Source organism: Diabrotica virgifera, chromosome 7, assembly GCF_917563875.1.
Source record: "Diabrotica virgifera virgifera chromosome 7, PGI_DIABVI_V3a".
Lineage (NCBI taxonomy): Eukaryota > Metazoa > Arthropoda > Insecta > Coleoptera > Chrysomelidae > Diabrotica > Diabrotica virgifera.
The window spans coordinates 218,083,645-218,102,998 of NC_065449.1; the positions used below are offsets into that span (position 1 = coordinate 218,083,645).

A 19,354-nucleotide genomic window follows, 5' to 3' on the forward strand; every position below is an offset into this window, starting at 1 on the left:
TACCCATACTGAAAGAGGGAGTCATTAAAAAGAAAATACCACGATTACTAAGTCAATAACATACGAGTTAGTACATATTTTATATTTTAGTATTAATTATTGTATATCTATGTATTATTAATATTATTTATAATTTAAACATATTGTATTTAACCCGGCATTGGTCGCTAGGCAGATTGTTACGCGAGTGGTCGCGCGTGAGATTTTCTCTCACATATCCAAATTTTGCCTTTTTTTACAAAATAAAATTTTTAAACAGCTTTTAAACTTTTTTTATTAACTAATAATAAGAAAAAAATAATATAACATAATATAGATAATAATATAATAAAATAAGAAGAAATAATCGGAATTAAACAAATATTAATCAATCTCCGTATCTTGATAATTTACGGCACAGCACACAAATATAACAAGAATGCTCTGGAAAAATTGATTGATGACAATAATTACAATTTTTTTTACACTATTTCAGGTTTTAAGTGCCAAAATAAAATTAACTTTAATGTACAGTTCGTAACGCGGGTGGTCGCTTGATGAGAGAATGTCTCACTTGAAGCGCGCTGACTCAACAATTGTGTGATATTAGGTCAACTGAGTCACTATCTAAGCGGGCGAGTCTATTAGATTGTCGAGGGAGGATAGTTAGGAGACTAGAAGGAAATACAGAGCGTATAATTTCCCAGAAAAAAAAATTCTGTGCAATTTTCTGAAACCGTGAGAGAAAATCTCATATAGCGACCACTGGCGGGTTAAACATAAATTAAAGTCAGAATTTGGTATTAATTCTTGAAACTAAATTAAATGTAAGACCAAATACTTACGATGTCGGGATAGTATCACGAGGTTTTTCCTGGTTTTCCCTCGTGATTTACTATGAAACCTCTAACGCGAGAATTTTACTCTCATCGTTGCATTTGGTTGTCTTTTTAAAGACAGATCACATGCTATGATTTTTTTGTAACGGATATTGTTGAGTTGTTGATTTCATGTAATCGAATGCACTATCTTTTAGTAAAGTCGTCCCAGGAACGCAACTCATAAATATTCACGATATCATTTTAAAGTCTTCTACTTTAAAATGTATAATATACGTCTGAATTGCCAATATAAATGAGTCAAATTAAATAAATTATTAGAAGAACTTTTTTACTTAGCAACATTTTTGTTTATTTTAGTAGTATTTTGTATTTTGACAACGACACCCGATATGGGCGTCGAAACGTTAATAAAATTATTTTTTCAATTTAATTGTGGCTTATTTCCCATCTAAATAGTTAATCATAAAAATTCCACAAGGAAATAGCTTCAGAACAACAAAAATATTGATCGAAACAGCGGAGATGAAAACCCTTCGAAAAATCGATGGTAACACTCTATGGGACAGAGCTAGAAGTATAGATATACGACGGATATGCAAGGTGTATAACATCAATAACTGGGTAAGAAACAGAAGAATAGAATGGAATGACCACATAAGCTGAATGACAACAAATAGGTTAATCAGGAAGACTACGAAAACGATGGAACGACAACTTACTAGAGGCACATTGAAAAAACAGACAGAGTCATGTCTATACAAAAAGAAGAAGAAGAAGTTATTTTTCGGGTGTAACTACAATGATATTAATATTAAGCAAAAAATTATGTTGCCTCGCAGATTTAAAATTTGATTATCTCGAAAATGGTTGTGTTTAGCGAGATGAATGAAGTATAACTTTTTTACGTAAAAATATTAATAGAATATAATTTTTGATTCAATAAGTACGTAGAGTGGGTAATAAAAAAAATTAACCTATTAAATAAGCTCTGAAAGGCGTATGTGGCGCCCTCTGGGTAATACATAATTTTTGGTGGCGAATTTAGATTTCTCAACCCAAAAAACAGACGGCTACCAAATTTTGTGTTATTATCACATGTTTTTTAGGAAATATTCTAGAATAAATAAAATATAACTTAACTTTGACTGGTTATTATCAACTAGCTTAAATCGACCTATTTTAACCTCAGGAATCTAGGGTTAAGCTATGGCCCATTCTTTACCAAACACCCTATATAGCGCCCATGGAGGGAGAAAAGGGTATATAGAATTTTCTATTATCTGGAATTTCCCATCCCAGTATTTAAGAAAATACTAGGCATAGACACTAGGCAAAACTATACTATTTTCCGTTACTTTTGCACTTTTAATATTTCTTAGTTATAACTGATTCGTTAAATTCTATTCATATATTTATACTACCCTAATTAAAATTTAGTTTATAATGATAATTAACTATGCTTAATCAGATTGTCGTTAGATTTTTGCCTATGAGCAAGGTCAAAGTGTAAGCAAAAATAATACAAACATTAGGACACTATTTTGTACTCATTATCGATGAATATAAAAATATTTAGAACATTTCATCTTATCTATCTTGATTTAAATGAACTTTGAAGAAAAGTAAACGATAAGTGTGTCTTCATTTTTTATTCTCACATTTCCAAAGTTGAACATTATGCGTCTTAATTTTTTAGTATATTGACATATTACTGTAATAACTATAATTATAATATAATAAAATGGAAAAGATATCTCTTGTTTTGTCTACAAACACCAACTGTATATATGAATATTTATACACACACGCATAAACTCATATATTATACAGACAACATGCTAAAACAGGTCGATTTTTAGTACAAAGGCGACATTCTTTAACGATACAAATATCTGTCATTTGTCAACCATTTTCTTTCCAGTTCCACAAACCTTAAATTTTAAATAGGTATATATTATAGATAGGATAATATCACACATTACTCCCATACATAAGAAGGGACCTAAAAATAACCCCAAAAACTATAGGGGAATCGCAGTCATCAGCACCATTCGAAGATTATACTCCAGGATATTAAGAAATGAAATAGAACAAGAAATTCAAGGAAAGCAAGCTGAAGAACAAGCTGGTTTTCGTGCGGGACGTTCAACAGTTGACAATCTCTTCACTTTAAAAATAGCACTACAAAAAAGAATACAGAGAAGTCAGGAAACCCACTTCACTCTTATCGACCTAGAAAAAGCCTATGATATTGACCCCATAACAGAACTATGGAAGTCAATGAAAGACATCGGTATCGATGGAAAACTCATACAAGCAACTAACATGTTATATGAGACCACTAACACCAGAATCAAAAACGGCAAAAATTTCACTGAGACATTTAATACTTCAAATGGCCTTCGACAAGGATGTTGTCTATCTCCCACTCTTTTAAAAATATACCTTGACCAATCCTTACAGAGGTGGACAAAAGCAGTAAAACCGATGGGACTGAAAGTGGGAGACGACTCCCTATTTACATTATACTTTGCGGACGACCAAGTTGTTATAGCCCAAGATCAAGATGGCTTAAGCTATATGATACGGAAGCTAAACGAACATTACCAATAGGCAGGATTAGTAATAAATATGGATAAGTCAGAATACTTCATAGTGGGAAACGAAGACATTGAAAACCTACCATTGGAATGAGGACATATTGTTGGTGTGAAACAATGCAAATATTTGGGAGCTATATTTAACAAACGAGGAAATAGTGAAGATGAAATACAACATAGGATCAATAAAGGTAGAAGCATCACTAGATCTCTCAATTCAATTTTATGGGACAAAGATATCAAGAAGGAAATAAAGAGAAGAATATATGAAAGTACAATGAAGAGCGCTATAATCTCCGGTACAGACGTTTGGGACATAAGTGCAAGAAATAAAAAGACGCTGCTTAGAACAGAAATGGACTTTTTGGGGAAGTTGTCAGGTTTCGAGATTAGAACATGTAAGAAATGAAACAATTAGAGAACATATGAAGGTGGAAAAAACTATAATAAACGATATTGAAAGGAGACAGCTCACATGGTTCGGTCACGTTAAAAGAATGAATGAGACTCGCTGGCCGAGAAAAATATTAGAGTGGGTCCCACCGGAGAGACGAAAAAGAGGACGACCACGGAGAAGCTGGAGGGACAATATTCAGGAGGCAATGGATTCAAGGCAATTAGATGAGGATATGTTTTACGATAGAAAAAATTGGAAGCTAGGTATGGAGAGGCGGCGACAGCCTTAGAAATCCATTATACACTCACCGGCACAAAAAACGGGCACCCCAAAAAATGGGTCATTTTTAATGTCTTGTGTTTCCTAAACCTGATGTCTGATTTAAGTAATTTTTTTAACATGGTATAGCCTTATTCTTTGACAATATAGCTGTAATAATATTGTTGCTAGACAGGTACATTGTCAATGGATACAGGGTGTACGAATCAAACTGTGTTTTTTCTCAAATTTTGGAACACTGTGGAATTTCTAGCTTTTATAAAATACTGAAATTAAAACCCAACTATAGCCTCAGGTTTTCTTAACATTCTGTTTTTTGATTCATTCGCTTATGTTGGATAATGAAAAAGTTAGGCACTTTAACAACTACCCCTGTTTTTCGTCAATACAGGGTGTTTTTAAATAAGTACGGCAAACTTTAAGGGGTAATTCTGAATGATGAAATAGTGACAGTTTGCTTTATAAACGTATGCCCGCAAATGCATCGTTTCCGAGATAGGGGGTGTTGAAATTGTTCTTACAAACTGACGATTTATTTATTGCTCCAAAACGGTTTGTGATGTGCAAATGAAATTTAGTAGATTTTAAGAGGTAGTTATTGTGCATTTTTTGGCATACAATTAAGAATTTTATATTCACCATTGGCGTGCATACGGGATATACCTAAAATGTCTATACCAGTATGCACGCCAATGGTGAATATAAAATTCTTAGTTGTATGCCAAAAAAATGCGCAATAACTACCTCCTAAAATCTACCAAATGTCATTTTCATATCACAAACTGTTTTAGAGCAATAAATAAATCGTCAGTTTGTAAGCATAATTTCAACACCCACTATCTCGGAAACGAAGCATTTGCGGGCATACGTTTATAAAGCAAACTGTCATTATTTTATCATGCAGAATTACCCCTTAAAGTTTGCCGTACTTATTTAAAAAAACCCTGTATTGACGAAAAACAGGGGTAGTTGTTAAAGTGCCTAACTTTTTTATTATTTAACATAAGCGAATGAATTTAAAAACAAAATATTAAAAAAACCTGAAGCTATAGTTTGGTTTTAATTTCAGTATTTTATAAAAGCTAGAACATTCCACAGGGTGTTCCAAATTTAAAAAAAAACACAGTTTGATTCGTACACCCCGTATCCAATGACAATGTACCTGTCGAGCAACAATATTATTACAGCGATATTGTTAAAGAATAAGGCTATAACATATTAAAAAATTACTTAAATCGGACATCAGGTTTAGGAAATACAAGACATTAAAAATGACCCATTTTTTGGGGGTGCCCGTTTTTTGTGCCGGTGAGTGTATATAAAAAATATATTATGGATCGTTAGACAAGTATTTTGCTGTAGAATTCAGGCGTCTATGATTTTTTTCATACTAACTCTATGTAAAAAATCAGTTTAATAAACGTGTTACACCTCTTAAAAACTAAACGTAATAGGTACCTATGTTTCGCTAGTAACAATTTAAAAATTTTCTCGTGAAAAACTACATTAAAATAAAATTTTCAAACGTAGTAGAAAACTTTATTACACGTAACGTAAATAAAATGAACAATATAATTACAAAGGATGGATGGAAAAAGGAATACCAAAAGAAATACTAAAATGGCAAGCAGAACGCAAGACAAAACGAGGTAGGGAAAAGTCGCCTATGATGGCATACCTACCTAATTTTAACTAAATTTTTTAAGTGTATTTAAATTTTTCTAAGCATTTTTGTGGTGCCAAGTGATTAGAACTTGAGCTACATTTTAAGTTTTGTACAATATAATATTGATTTTCAACGTTTTTTGCACGCTTTTAATTTTTTTTTGAATTAGCAAGTGTGCCATCATAGGTGACACACGTTTCCTATGATGGCACACCATTTATTTTAAAACAAAGAAACTTAATTTTTTATGTTTTATTACGAAAAATAACAACAAAAATTAAAAAATAAATTCGTAACATTCTACTAACTTAATTAAAAGGTTATTAAGCAAATAATACTATTTATCGCCAACCGTCACTAAAATAATTCTTTATTGTACTCATTTGCCCTCATTTGCGGCAGTAAAGTAACTCTTTATTGCACTGAAAGGAGAATTTTACTTTACCTGCCGCGATTAATCAAATTAACCGATATTGAATGTAAGTGGTCGATGGCAGTAATCGAATGGCAATAATTTGAGTGAACTTAAAATTTATTTACTTTAATTATTAAAAATATTGTACACAATTTGCATTATTATCAATTTTTATGTCAAAAAGTGAAATTCTGTAGTATTTTGTAAATATAATAATATTCATATAAAATAAATTAAAACTTTACCGATTTAGTAATTATTCAATATTGATAACTACTATCGATTAAAAATCGAAAGCGGCCATCTTGCAAAAGTTATCTGTCATCACTGTCATAAAATTATTATTACGTCTAAAATTTAAAAAATCCTTAAATTGTAAATTGCAAGTAAGTGTAAAACCAATATCAAATTATTGTAGAAGGTGAAATTGTAGATGAAATATATTTTGACATTATCCAAGCTGTCAGGCTTTCAGTACTTTATTTTCCAGTTTTTCATTCAGGGCTTATTAAAATTGAAGATGATTAATTTTATGAAATAATGAAGATAATCAAATTAAAAAAAAATGTGTAGTGTTATAATGATATTTTAAAGAAGTTAAATAAACAACAGATTTTCATTCAATTTATTTTATAAATTTTATATTATTTTTAAATAATTACAGAGCCCAAACTCATACATAGACAACTTTAAGGTGCGAATCATCGGAATGCAAATTCCAAGTTGATTTTCAATCAAATTATGTTGGCGATAAAATTTTGTATGCACCACGTCAGTAATGACTCTTTATCGAACTCGTCTGTTACTCGCCTCGTTCTTCTCGTAATATCAAGACTCGTTCGATAAAGAGTCACTGTACTGACTTGGTACATAAATAACTATTAAAAACACAATTCCCATAATATAAACTATTTTACTTTTTTTCCACATCCGCACATTATGCAGTAGTCCAAGTAATGAAGCTTAAAATAGGATAAAACCTCGCAATTTTTACAGAATGGATCGATTTGCTTCAAAATTTGAGAATAAGTAGTGGATAGTCCAAGGATCAAAATGTATATGAGGCCGAAAGGCGCTTTTACCATGGGGGTGGTTGCCACGCCATGTCGGGGGTGGAAATTTTTTATTTTATTTTGACCACAAAAGTTGATAAACACATTCATTCTAAGCAAAAAACATTCTATACATTTTTTTGATAAAATTAATAGTTTTCGATTTATTTGGTGTCGAAAATCTTAGTTTTATATCGAAAAAATCAATGTTTTTAATCAGTTTTATGCTAATAACTCAAAAAGTTTTCGTTTTATCAGAGGAACTTTGCTTAACAAAAATGTATAAACAAAACCGTTTTTTGTTGTTTTCTTTAAGACGAATAGTAATCGAGCTATACTTTATTATAATATGTTAGCTCTTCTTCGTCAAATGCTCGGTCGGGGGTGGAAATTTTTTATTTTATTTTGACCGCAAAAGTTGATAAACACATTCATTCTAAGCAAAAAACATTCTATACATTTTTTTGATAAAATTAATAGTTTTCGATTTATTTGGTGTCGAAAATCTTAGTTTTATATCGAAAAAATCAATGTTTTTAATCAGTTTTATGCTAATAACTCAAAAAGTTTTCGTTTTATCAGAGTAACTTTGCTTAACAAAAATGTACTTTTTAAAAAATAAACAAAACCGTTTTTTGTTGTTTTCTTTAAGACGAATAGTAATCGAGCTATACTTTATTATATGTTAGCTCCTCTTTGTCAAATGCTAAATATTGAAGTTTCAAAGTCAAAAGACGGGAAAACTATGCATTTTTCGAGGATAACTTGTTTAAACTAATTTAAAGTATTTAAAAATATCTATCTCCTGAAATAAAAAAGTAGTCTCTAGCTCAAAAATTAAGTGACTTATAATAAAAAGAATGTCAGTCTCTATTTTTTTCAGCAAAAAAGTAATCGGAAACTCCCCCCTAATCCCTACTCTAATTAAAAATAGTCATTGACCTAATTTGGTCTTCTTTATTTATGTATTATTAATAGGTTCTAGAGGCTTGACCTGCTTATAATAATTAGTTTTTAAAAAAATGGAGTTGAAAGCGAATAACGAATTTTTGAAGTTTGGTAAAAAATGCATTTTTCTTCACAATAGAAAGATTAGCATCAGAGATACGAAAAAATATTTAAATATAAAATTGTAGGTTATTTAATTCTCAAGAACTTGGTTTGAAAAAAAAATTCTACGGCAAAAACTGAGTGAGGTATTGACAATTATAACTTGTAATAACATGCAAAAACCACCTTTACCAACCCTTTCAAAGTCACCTCTTTTTGCGACTGAGGATTTTAAAAGGATTTAATATCAATATCCTTATAGATCTTGTAAAAACCTACAAAATTATATGTTACCAAACTTTCTAGGATAAAAAATAAAAAATTTACGGTTAAAAAATCAATATATTTTTTTGAAAAAAAAAGGAGAAATCGAATTGGAAGCATTATAATGTAAGTGAGCGGTGTTTTTAGTCATTGGCCTTATTTATTCTTCTTTATTTATGCAGTATTAATACATTCCAGAATGTTTGACTGGCTAAGACTGATTAGTTTTTAAAAACCTGGAGTTAAAAGCGAATAACGAATTTTTGTAGTTTGATAAAAAATGCCATTTTCTTCAGAATAGAAAGATTAGCATCAGAGATACGAAAAAATGTTTAAATATGAAATTGTAGATTATTTAATTCCCAAGAACTTGGTTTAAAAAAATTTTTCTACGGCAAAAATTGAGTGAATCGTAAATGAGTATAATATCGAAAAACATTGATTTTTTCGATATAAAACAAACACTTTCGATAGCGAATAAATCGAAAACTATTTATTAATTTTATCAAAAAAATGTATGGAACATTTTTTGCTTAAAATGAATGTTTTTATCAACTTTTGCGGTCAAAATATAATAAAAAATTTCCACCCCCGAGATGGGGTGGCAACCACCCCCATGGTAAAAGCGCCTTTCGGCATCATATAGATTTTGATCCTTGGGCTATCCACTACTTATTCTCAAGTTTTCAAGCAAATCGATCTATTCTGTAACAATTGCGAGGTCAAAAGCTTTGGTTCCTGGACTACAGGGCACCATGAATGGCATGTCTGACACCGAATTCATATTTCTTTTGATTTAGATAGGGTTCATTAGTTAGATAGTTTATTACAATACAAACAATCGACATCAGTGTTTAAGATCATTCCAGGATTCCGTTTGTTCTTCTTCTTCTTCTTAACTGCTATTTTTTCCACGAAAACTTTTTTCGTGACCCTTCTTGGCAGTTTTTTCTTTATTAAATTGCTTTTTCTTTTTACTTCTGTCGGAGCTCAAATCAGGTCTGGAGTAGAATTGAGCATCCCGTTCTTCCCAGGTTTTCGCTTTTTTAAATTTTCTGGTTTACTAGGTTTACAATTTTATTGGTCCTTATTTTTTGTTCAAATCAAGGTCCACGCACATTAGCTTTTGACATTTTAATTCCATATTTCGAAGATATTTCATCATTAGTATTTTTGGAGTGAATAATGGATGCTTATAAACGCTTTTCTTCTGGACTTTCTATGATTGCATACCTATGCCATCATTGGCTACCCTAAAGTGTGCCATCATAGGCAAAAATTGGCATTTTATTAAAATAAGAGAAAAAATCTTAAATCGAAAGATAACTTCAAAATAACGCACACAACAAACATATTATGTCTGACAAATATATTCAAGGCGTTATTTAAGCTTTTCTTCTATTTACTCTACTGGATTCTAAATATTAATTTTGTGTAATATTACTACGGGACTTGCCGAAAAATGTATAATTTTCCTACTCTCACAAAAAGCATCAGAGCACCATAAACTTTACATTCAAACTACAAGCCGACTATATCTAGCATAATTATACTAATACATCAGTTTTCAGAATAAGTGGACTGCGTTCCAAAATACACTCACTATGTCATCATAGGCGACTTTCCCCTAAACCTAGAACAAGTTGGAGAGAAGGAATAGACAACGAGGTGAGAGAAAGAACCATAGAAGAGGACCAATGCAGTAATAAATGGTATAAAAACAGAATTAATTAAATATTCTGTCACTTTCTGCTACTTAGGACTTCTTGACTCTTTAAGATGTCAACAGCGGAAGTCATCCCTTTGGTCAAAAGGGGCAACAAACGACGATAGAAACTATATACATTTATAAGAAAAAAGGTATAAACATTTTCAATTTCTTTTTCTCTTTCTTGTAGTGCCTATCCGTTTCGGATGTTGGCGACCATCATGGCAATCTGTACTTTGCACACTGCTGCTATGAAAAGATTTGTAGTGGTTGTGTTGAACCAAGTACGTAGAATTTTCAGCCACGAAATCCTTCGCTTTCCTGGTCCTCGCTTTCCCTCTACTTTTCCCTGTGAGACCAGTTGCAGCAGTCCATATCTTTCACTGTTCCTCATGATGTGACCGAGGTATTCGATTTTGGCTGTTTTTATTTTGATTAACAGCTCTTTTTCTTTTTGCATTCTCAGCAAAAGACCTTCATTAGTAATGTGGTCGGTATAAGATATCTTCAGGATTCGACGATAAAGCCACATCTCAAAGGCCTCAATTTTCTTGCAGGTGGCGTCTGTGAGAGTCCACGACTCAACTCCGTACAAGGGAAGATATAACATCGTAGTAATCTGAATTTTATGGGTATCGACAAATCATGACATTTGAACAACTTTGCCATTTTTTGAAATGCAGATCTTGCTTTCTCTATCTTACATTTGATTTCTATAGAATGATCCCAATTTTCATTGACGTTCGTACCAAGGTAGGTATATGTCTTTACTCTTTCTATTTGTTGACCATTTACACTGATTCGTCCAAATTGCTGTTTGTTCTTAGAGATAATCATACATTTTGTTTTCTTAGTGTTTAGTGAAAGTCCGTATCTCTGACTGACCTCCGCGATTCTGTTCATTAACTCCTGTAGGGCTTCAGAACTGTCAGCGAATACCACAGTATCGTCTGCGTATCTTATGTTATTGATACATTCTCCGTTAATTCGAATTCCGGCTTCAACATCATCCACTGCTTCTTGAAAGATTTTCTCAGAGTAGATGTTAAACAGCAGGGGGGATAGTATACATCCCTGACGGACCCCACGTTTGATTTTGATATCGTCGGATTCTCCTGCCTCTGTCCGGATAGAGGATGTTTGATTCCAGTACAGATTGCTCATAATCCTTAAATCACAGGTGTTAATTCCAATATTGGTTAATATCTCCATCAGCTTGTCGTGCTTTACTGTATCGAACGCTTTATGGTAATCAATGAAACATGCATAAATATCGCAATTTACGTCTCTACATCGTTGAAATAGCACTTGTATACTAAATAGAGCCTCTCTTGTACCCACTGCATTTCGAAAACCAAACTGTGTTCGGCTGATTTTTTCTTCGCAAAGTCTATATATCCTTTGGTGTATAATTTTTAGAAATGGTTTTAAAATATGGCTCATTAAGCTGATGGTTCGGAAATCACTGCAGGATACGGACTTTGTTTTCTTTGGTAAAGCAACAAACGTCGACTTCAAACATGTTTTTGGTATTACTCCGCTTAAATATATGTAGTTAAATATTTTGGTTAGGCGTTGAGTACCGTCGGTGTTAAATAGTTTTATGAGTTCAGCATATGCATTGTCAGGTCCAGGAGCTTTGCCATCTTTTAGTTGTGATATTGCTCTTTCCACTTCATCTAATGTGATTGGTAAGTGGTCATCACATATGTAGGATGGAGGTTGTTCGGATCTAGTATCATCAAAGAGTTCCTCTATGTATTTTGTCCATATGCAGATTTCTTGATTTCTGTCTGTGATGATATTCCCCTGTTGGTCTCGCAATTTGCTAGCTGTGTTAATGTCTGAAGACCAGCTGCTTGTTTGACCTTTTTATGCATGTTAAACGTATCATGTTTTTGCTCTAACGACTCTATCTCTTCACACTGTGATTTTAACCAATTTTCTTTGGCCATTTTTATTTCAGTTTTTATTTGTCTCTGAACCGTGTTGTACATTATCTTTTTGTTTTTTGATTTTCTTCTTTCTTCCATAAGTTGTAGTATATTGTCGTTCATCCAACTTTTTCTCATCTCTTTCTTTTCTATTAGATGTTCTTCTCTGATGCTGTTAAAGGTTTCACATATATTTTGGAGTAATTCTTCGGCATTATATGTTTGCTCCATATTAATTAGTTTCTCTGAAAGAATCTGTGCGACTGTCTCTTTTGTTTTCTTATCTTTTAGTATTCTCATATCGCACTTTTTGTTGCTGTTCTTTTTTGCAACCTTCTTGAATCTAAACCTAAATTTACCAACAACAGGAACATGATCTGATGATACGTCAGCAGCGGGGTAACTCTTAACTGATAGGCATCCATTACGGAATCTCTTGTTCACCTTCACTCTTGTTCAATTTCTTTGCAACACGAAAATGCAACAGCTGCATAATACTCTGGTTAAATCGGAGAGTGCAGGAAGAGTCTATACTGGTTTCGGAGGTCTTTTCCCCCTCATCAGTAGTCCCATATCCTCTTCTCTCCGATTTCTCCAGGCATCACACTTTGAGCCTTTCTTTGGAATTTATCACACTTTCCTCCCCTACTATTATTTCATGATACAAAACTTGCAATTAATTAGTGTGAGTTATGTTGTATGGTATTAGACAACGAAAGCGAATCCAGAAATCTCCGCAGAGGACCCTACTTTAAAATATTTATACATACATGTAAATATAGTGAAATAAAATAATATGTAACGGATCGATTAAAAGTAAAGATATTTTACCTTAAGTGGTTTCGTGTTCGGTGCAAGTTGTTTAATAATGAGACATTTTCCTTGGGTATAAGCAATCGATTGACTGTCTGGTGACCACGATGCTCCATAGACAGAGTTTTCACTAGATACGACAGTGCTTCGTAGCATACCGCTTCTTGACCAAATTTTGATCATTCCATCTTCACCAGCTGAAAAAAAATAACGTAACATATTAAAACATTATCAATGAATGTCCTAAAAGCGAACGATGATCCTAGTGGGCCACAAATATAATACAGGCATAAAAAGAAGAAAGAATATTCCAGATCTATGAAGATCTCTGCACGAGAATATCAAAATCTTTGAAGAAGAATGTAGAAGACATTCAGCTAAATCTATCGCTTTATGTCAAAATAGTTTGGTGCATGTCACGCGTATTACAATAATTTCCCATAACGTCACGCTTACTGAAAGTCATTTGATCTTGACGTTGCGAGGGTTCCATGACATCTCGTAACACGACAGTTTGTAACCCCACAGATAGTCCAAGTAATGAAGCTTAAAATAGGACAAAACCTCGCAATTTTGTACAGAATTGATCGATTTGCTTGAAAATTTGAGAATAAGTAGTGGATAGTCCAATGATCAAAATCTATATGATGCTGAAAGGCGCTTTTACCATGGGGGTGGTTACCACCCCATCTGGGGTGAAAATTTTTTATTATATTTTGACCACAAAAGTTGGTAAAAACATTAATTCTAAGCAAAAAACCTTCTATATATTTTTGTGATGAATTTAATAGTTTTCGATTTATTCGCTATCGAAAATGTTAGTTTTATATCGAAAAAATCAATGTTTTTAATAAGTTTTCTGCTAATAACTCCAAAAGTTTTCGTTTTATCAAAACTACTTTACTTAACAAAAATGTACCTTTTGAAAAATAAACAAAATCGTTTTTTAAATTTTCTTTAAGACCAATAGTAATCGAGCTATACTTTATTATATGTTAGCTGTTCTTCGTCAAATGCTAAATATTGTAGTTTCAAAGTCAAAAGACGGGAAAACTATGCATTCTTCGAGGATAACTTGTTCAAACTAATTTAAAGTATTTAAAAATATATATCTCCAGAAATAGAAAAAATGTCACTACCACAAAATTTAAGTGACTTATAATGAAAAGAATGTCAGTCCCTATTTTTTTCAGCAAAAAAGTGATCGGAACCAGCCGCTCTAATCACCACCCTAATTCAAATTAGTCATTGACCTTAGTTTGACCGGCCTAGAATGATTGGTTTAAAAAAAAAATGGAGTTAAAGCGAATAACGAATTTTTGTAGTTTCGAAAAAAATGTCTTTTTCTTTAGAATAGAAACATTAGCATCAGAGATACAAAAAAATATTTAATAAGAAAATTGTAGCTTGTTTAATTCTTAAGAGCCTGATTTGGAAAAAAATTTTCTACGGCAAAAATTCAGTGAACTATTGACAATTAAAACTTGTAATAACATGCAAAAACCATCTTTACCAACCCTTTCAAAGTCACCTCTTTTTGCGACTGAGGACTTTTAAAAGATTTAATAATAATACTCTTACAGATCTTGTAAAAACTTGTGAATTTTTTTTTACCAAACTTTCTAAGATAAAAAATAAAAAAGTTACGGTTAAAAAATCAATACATATTTTTGAAAAAAAAAAGAGAAATCCAATTTGAAGCAAAATAATGTAAGTTAGCGGTGTTTTTAGTCATTGGTCTTATTCATTCTTCTTTATTTATGTATTGATAGTATATTCTAGAAGTTTCAGTGGCTTAAAATGATTAGTTTAAAAAAAACTAGAGTTGAAAGCGAATAAAGAATTTTTGTAGTTTGGTAAAAAATGCCATTTTCTTTAGAATAGAAAGATTAGCATCAGAGATACGAAAAAATGTTTAAATATGAAATCGTAGGTTATTTAATTCCCAAGAATTTGGTTCGAAAAAAATTTTTCTACGGCAAAAATTGAGTGAATCGTCAATGAGTACAATTGGTAAAACATTGATTTTTTCGATATAAAACTAACACTTTCGATAGCGAATAAATCGAAAACTATTAGTTTTATCAAAAAAATGTATAAAACGTTTTTTGCTTAGAATGAACATTTTTATCAGGTTTTGTAGCCAAAATTTAATAAAAAATTTTCACCTCGAGATGGGGTGGCAACCACCCCCATGGTAAAAGCGTCTTTCGGCATCATATAGATTTTGATCCTTGGACTATCCACTACTTATTCTCAAATTTTCAAGCAAATCGATTCATTCTGTAAAAATTGCGAGGTGAAAAGCTTCGGTTCCTGGGCTAAGATGGTAACGGACAATCCGTAACAGCGATATTTCGTAACGACACTATTGATAACGTTTATTGTCTTTTCTCTCATTATCCATGTTTCTACGCCATATGTTGCCATTGGTCGTATGATAGTTTTATTTACTTTAAACTATTTTATGTTTTATTAAAAATGCTAGTTTGTTTTAAAATTTCAAAGTCTTAAAATTTCAAGTCAAATATTTAAACTTTGAAGTCAAAGTTTTGAAGTTTCAATATATCTACAAAACTATACTGTTTTACAAAAAAATGCAGCTTAAAAAAATTTAAGGGTTAATTTAACCCGGGAACAGTCGAGCTCTTTTCTGTCACGTAATCGGTCGCGCGTTAGCTTTTGTCTAACAATACCAATTTAGACGCGAATTTACAACAAATATTTATGTTATAGATAGTATTTTTATTTACTTGTAATATTATAAATATTATTTCTAACAATTATCAAAGCTAATTTTTTCTCACTAAAGCCATAAATTCCAAAAAAAGGAAAAAGAAGAAAAAAAAAAAAGAAAAAAAAATAAACCTACGCATTACTGCACCATTCCTCGAGGCATTTACGAGTGGAAAGTTATGTTGCAAAATTTTTCATCAAGTTTTCACGATAAAGGATAAAATGTTAGATTTCTTCTAACGGCGCGACTGCTCGCGGGTTAACAACAACTCCCTTGCAACGGCAAAAATTTTTAAAATTCTTCTACCATCAACGACATGTTGTTGACATACAGGACAATCTCACAAGATTTATATGGGATATAAATGTAACATGTTATAATTTATGCTCTTTACGAAACCAAAATATTTATAAGAAATTTTTTTGAAACAGGTTATTGTAAGATGGAGATTAGATCTGCGAACTCTACCAGATCATCAATGTTTTACGCAAATGGTAGGTACAGATTACAGATTTTTACTAGAAATTAAATATAATTAGACAACCATCAAACACCTGATAAATTCTAAAATTAAACATCCTCCTGGGGACATTTGCATTTTTATTTTCTTTATGTTAATGTTTTAGATAAAGTATCGGGCGTTCCACGAAGTTAGGTCAAGGTTACAATATCTTAAAAAGATGGCTTATACAACATGACTTATTTCAAAGAAAACATATACTTATTGAGTGGACGTTTTCGGGAGTTGATAAAAATGTAATTTCTAATTCTTTACGATTACGCTTACAATGTATGTAAACATTATCAATTTTAAATAAAACAAATTTGTATCAGCTGTGTTTATAATGATATTTTAATATGGTAATACTAAAAATATAGGACATAATGATTGATATAAAAAATATGACATCGCCAAACTAAGGAACAAACAAACCGCTGCAACTTTCAGGCAGACGTAACAGCAAAACTACCTCAAAGCGAAAAGCAAGGTGACATTGAAATGGAGTGACAAATAATAGAAGAAGCTATGAAGGAAGCAGCTCAAAAGCGGTTGAGTCAGGTTAAGAAGTGGAGAGACAAATAATGCTTTCAAGCTGATTGCAAGAAAAGCCTTAACAAACGAAATGAGGCAAAACGAAAATACATGAGTAAACCAAGTGACCAATGAAGACTATAACCATGGAAGAAATAAGAGAAATCATATATACCATGAAGAACAATAAAACTGCAGGCAGCAATGCTATTACTGCAGAATTAATCAAGCATGGGGATAAGCACCTATAACGCGTATATGTAGCCTGCAGGCGAAAATCTGGGAGCGAGAGGAAATGCCGGAAGTATGAGGAGAGATAATAGTACGTCAAATTCATAACAAGGGAGAGAGAGCAGTGTATGAAAACTACAGTGGTATCACTCTTCTAGATATATAAGGTACTCGTCTGAGCCATAAGAAGCAGACTGGGAAGGCATTTAAACGAGCAGGTCTGTGAATACCAGGGAGGATTCAAAAAGGGCAGATCCACAAATATTTGTGTTGGAAATAATTCAGAGCAGTACCTACTTACGAACAATAGTTAAAGCTAAACCTCCTCTTTGTAGATTTCAAGCAACCTTACGATTCTGTGTTAAGAAGACGTCTGCACCAGACCCTAAGAGTAGGTACTTGGAATTCCGGAAAAAATGATCAGATTAGTAAAAATGATGATCTTAATGAAGACCGACAATAGTGTAAGAATAGAAGGAAGCTTAACAGGAAAATTTGAAGTTAAATTTTCCAGGGAGATCCGCTGTCCACAGTATTCTTCAGTTTATTGTTGGAGACAACATTGAGAGAGGGTGGACTACGAAAAAAAGGTGTGATCTATGATAACAGCAGCGATGTCCTGGCCTTTGCGGACGATGTAGTGTTAATAGCAAGAATTCAAAGGGAACTACTGAGGATTTTCAAACTCTTCGAAGCGAAGGTTAAGCAGTATGGAATAATTATTATTAATGCTCAAAAAATAAAGAATATGGAAATGGGGCAGACCACGTATGAAGACACACAACTAAAAACTACCACAAACAACGAGAGTAAAGAGTATTGCCTCAAAAAGGTGACTCTGAAAAGTTGACTTTGTAAATTATGATTTGGGATTTACACTGTAGTATATACATTTTAAATTATGATTCTGGCTTGCTCCTCGTAACATTAAAAGTGTCTTGGTTTGTTTATTTCCAGCGCATCCTTTTTGTGATTGTAGTATCGTTTAGATATATAGGTATATGTGAAAATGGGGCAGACCCCATATAAAGACACAAAATTGAAGACTAACACAAACAACGAGAGTAAAGAATATTGCTTCAAAAAGGGTACTCTGAAAGGTTGACTTTGTAAATCATGATTTGGGATTTACACTGTAGTATATATGTTACGGTAAAACTAGATTATTGGTAATTGTATACAATTACCAGAGCCGACGGTAAATGTAGAAAATTCTTTTCAATTACCTACTTTTACCGGTAAATGTATACAATTAGAAAGGACCAGTGGTAAAAGTAACAAAATGATGAATAAAAACCATAAATTGAAATAGCTATTTTTAAGAAGTGTGATTTTTATTGAACTGAATTAAAAACAAGAGATATTTTGTTTAACCTGAATTGAACTTTTTTGAATGAATTAATACTACTTTACTTACTATTTGTTGTGACATGGCAAACTCTCATGGAACTTGGAATAACACAACTTTCCATTTTTTATATTTACACTTATCTGTTTTATATTTACTTTTGCCAGCACATCGCTGATAGCCTTGCCCGCCAGACAAAGACGTTTTTCTAACATACTCGTGCAATGAAAAATGTTTAGTTTTGGAACTATGTCTAAAGAATTGAATGATTCTTTGCAGATGGTAAATTTATTTCTGCTATACAATAGTAGCAGTCGCCCTTCTTTAATACCCAATTATTCATTTTAAACACTTATAAAAACAGTCTAACGTTTTTGATATTTTAAGCATTTTTTTTCACTTGCTTTTCAAGGCTTCTCTTTGCAAGTGTCTGTTTAATTGTAACAGAATCTCGCCTCTTTGGAATTTGGTTAGAAAATAGTTCTTCTAGAATCGCATTAGATTCATTCACTGATGGTTGTTCAGGTCTTTCTAGTTCTTGTTACATATAAGCTATTTGGTTCATCCACTTCTGGTTCTTCACGTTCTTCAGAATCAGGACCTGACTGGGTTTATTTTACTTTTTCTTCTATTTCCAAATCTTCTTCAGTCGAAATATTTTCTAAAGTATCTTCTGGCGGTAATGAAGTTTTGAAATCAATTTTGGCAGGAACCCCAAACATAGCTTCATATGGCCTGCACTTGATGCCATAAGGGTAAGCTCGGTTCTTGGCGAATAATACAGATCGAAGACCCTCTGACAACTTGTTTGTTTGCTTGCTTTCCAACTAGGAACTTAATATATTTTCAATGTATTTATTCGCAACAGATTTTTGTGACTGACTTTGTCTTGGCTTACCATGCACTATATTTAAATCTTTCCACATGGAGCACAGTTCTTCTATAATTACGTTGGAGAATTCTCATCCATTGTCGCTTTAAAGAATGCTAGGAGCTCCAAAGGCAC

At 32.3% G+C, this 19,354-nt stretch overlaps 1 protein-coding gene across 3 annotated transcripts in view; it reads right to left on the reverse strand.

Annotated features, from left to right (window-relative positions):
- Positions 1-19,354, reverse strand: part of LOC114329852 (intraflagellar transport protein 80 homolog) — a 128,885-nt gene that overhangs the window by 66,039 nt on the left and 43,492 nt on the right. For 2 of the 3 annotated variants that reach the window (XM_028279108.2, XM_028279112.2), the window contains one exon: positions 13,018-13,196. In XM_028279108.2, the coding sequence (XP_028134909.1) occupies positions 13,018-13,196 (179 nt within the window). Of the gene's footprint in view, positions 1-13,017; positions 13,197-15,871; positions 16,016-19,354 lie in introns of those variants that run through there. The other variant, XM_028279110.2, reaches the window with a different exon arrangement.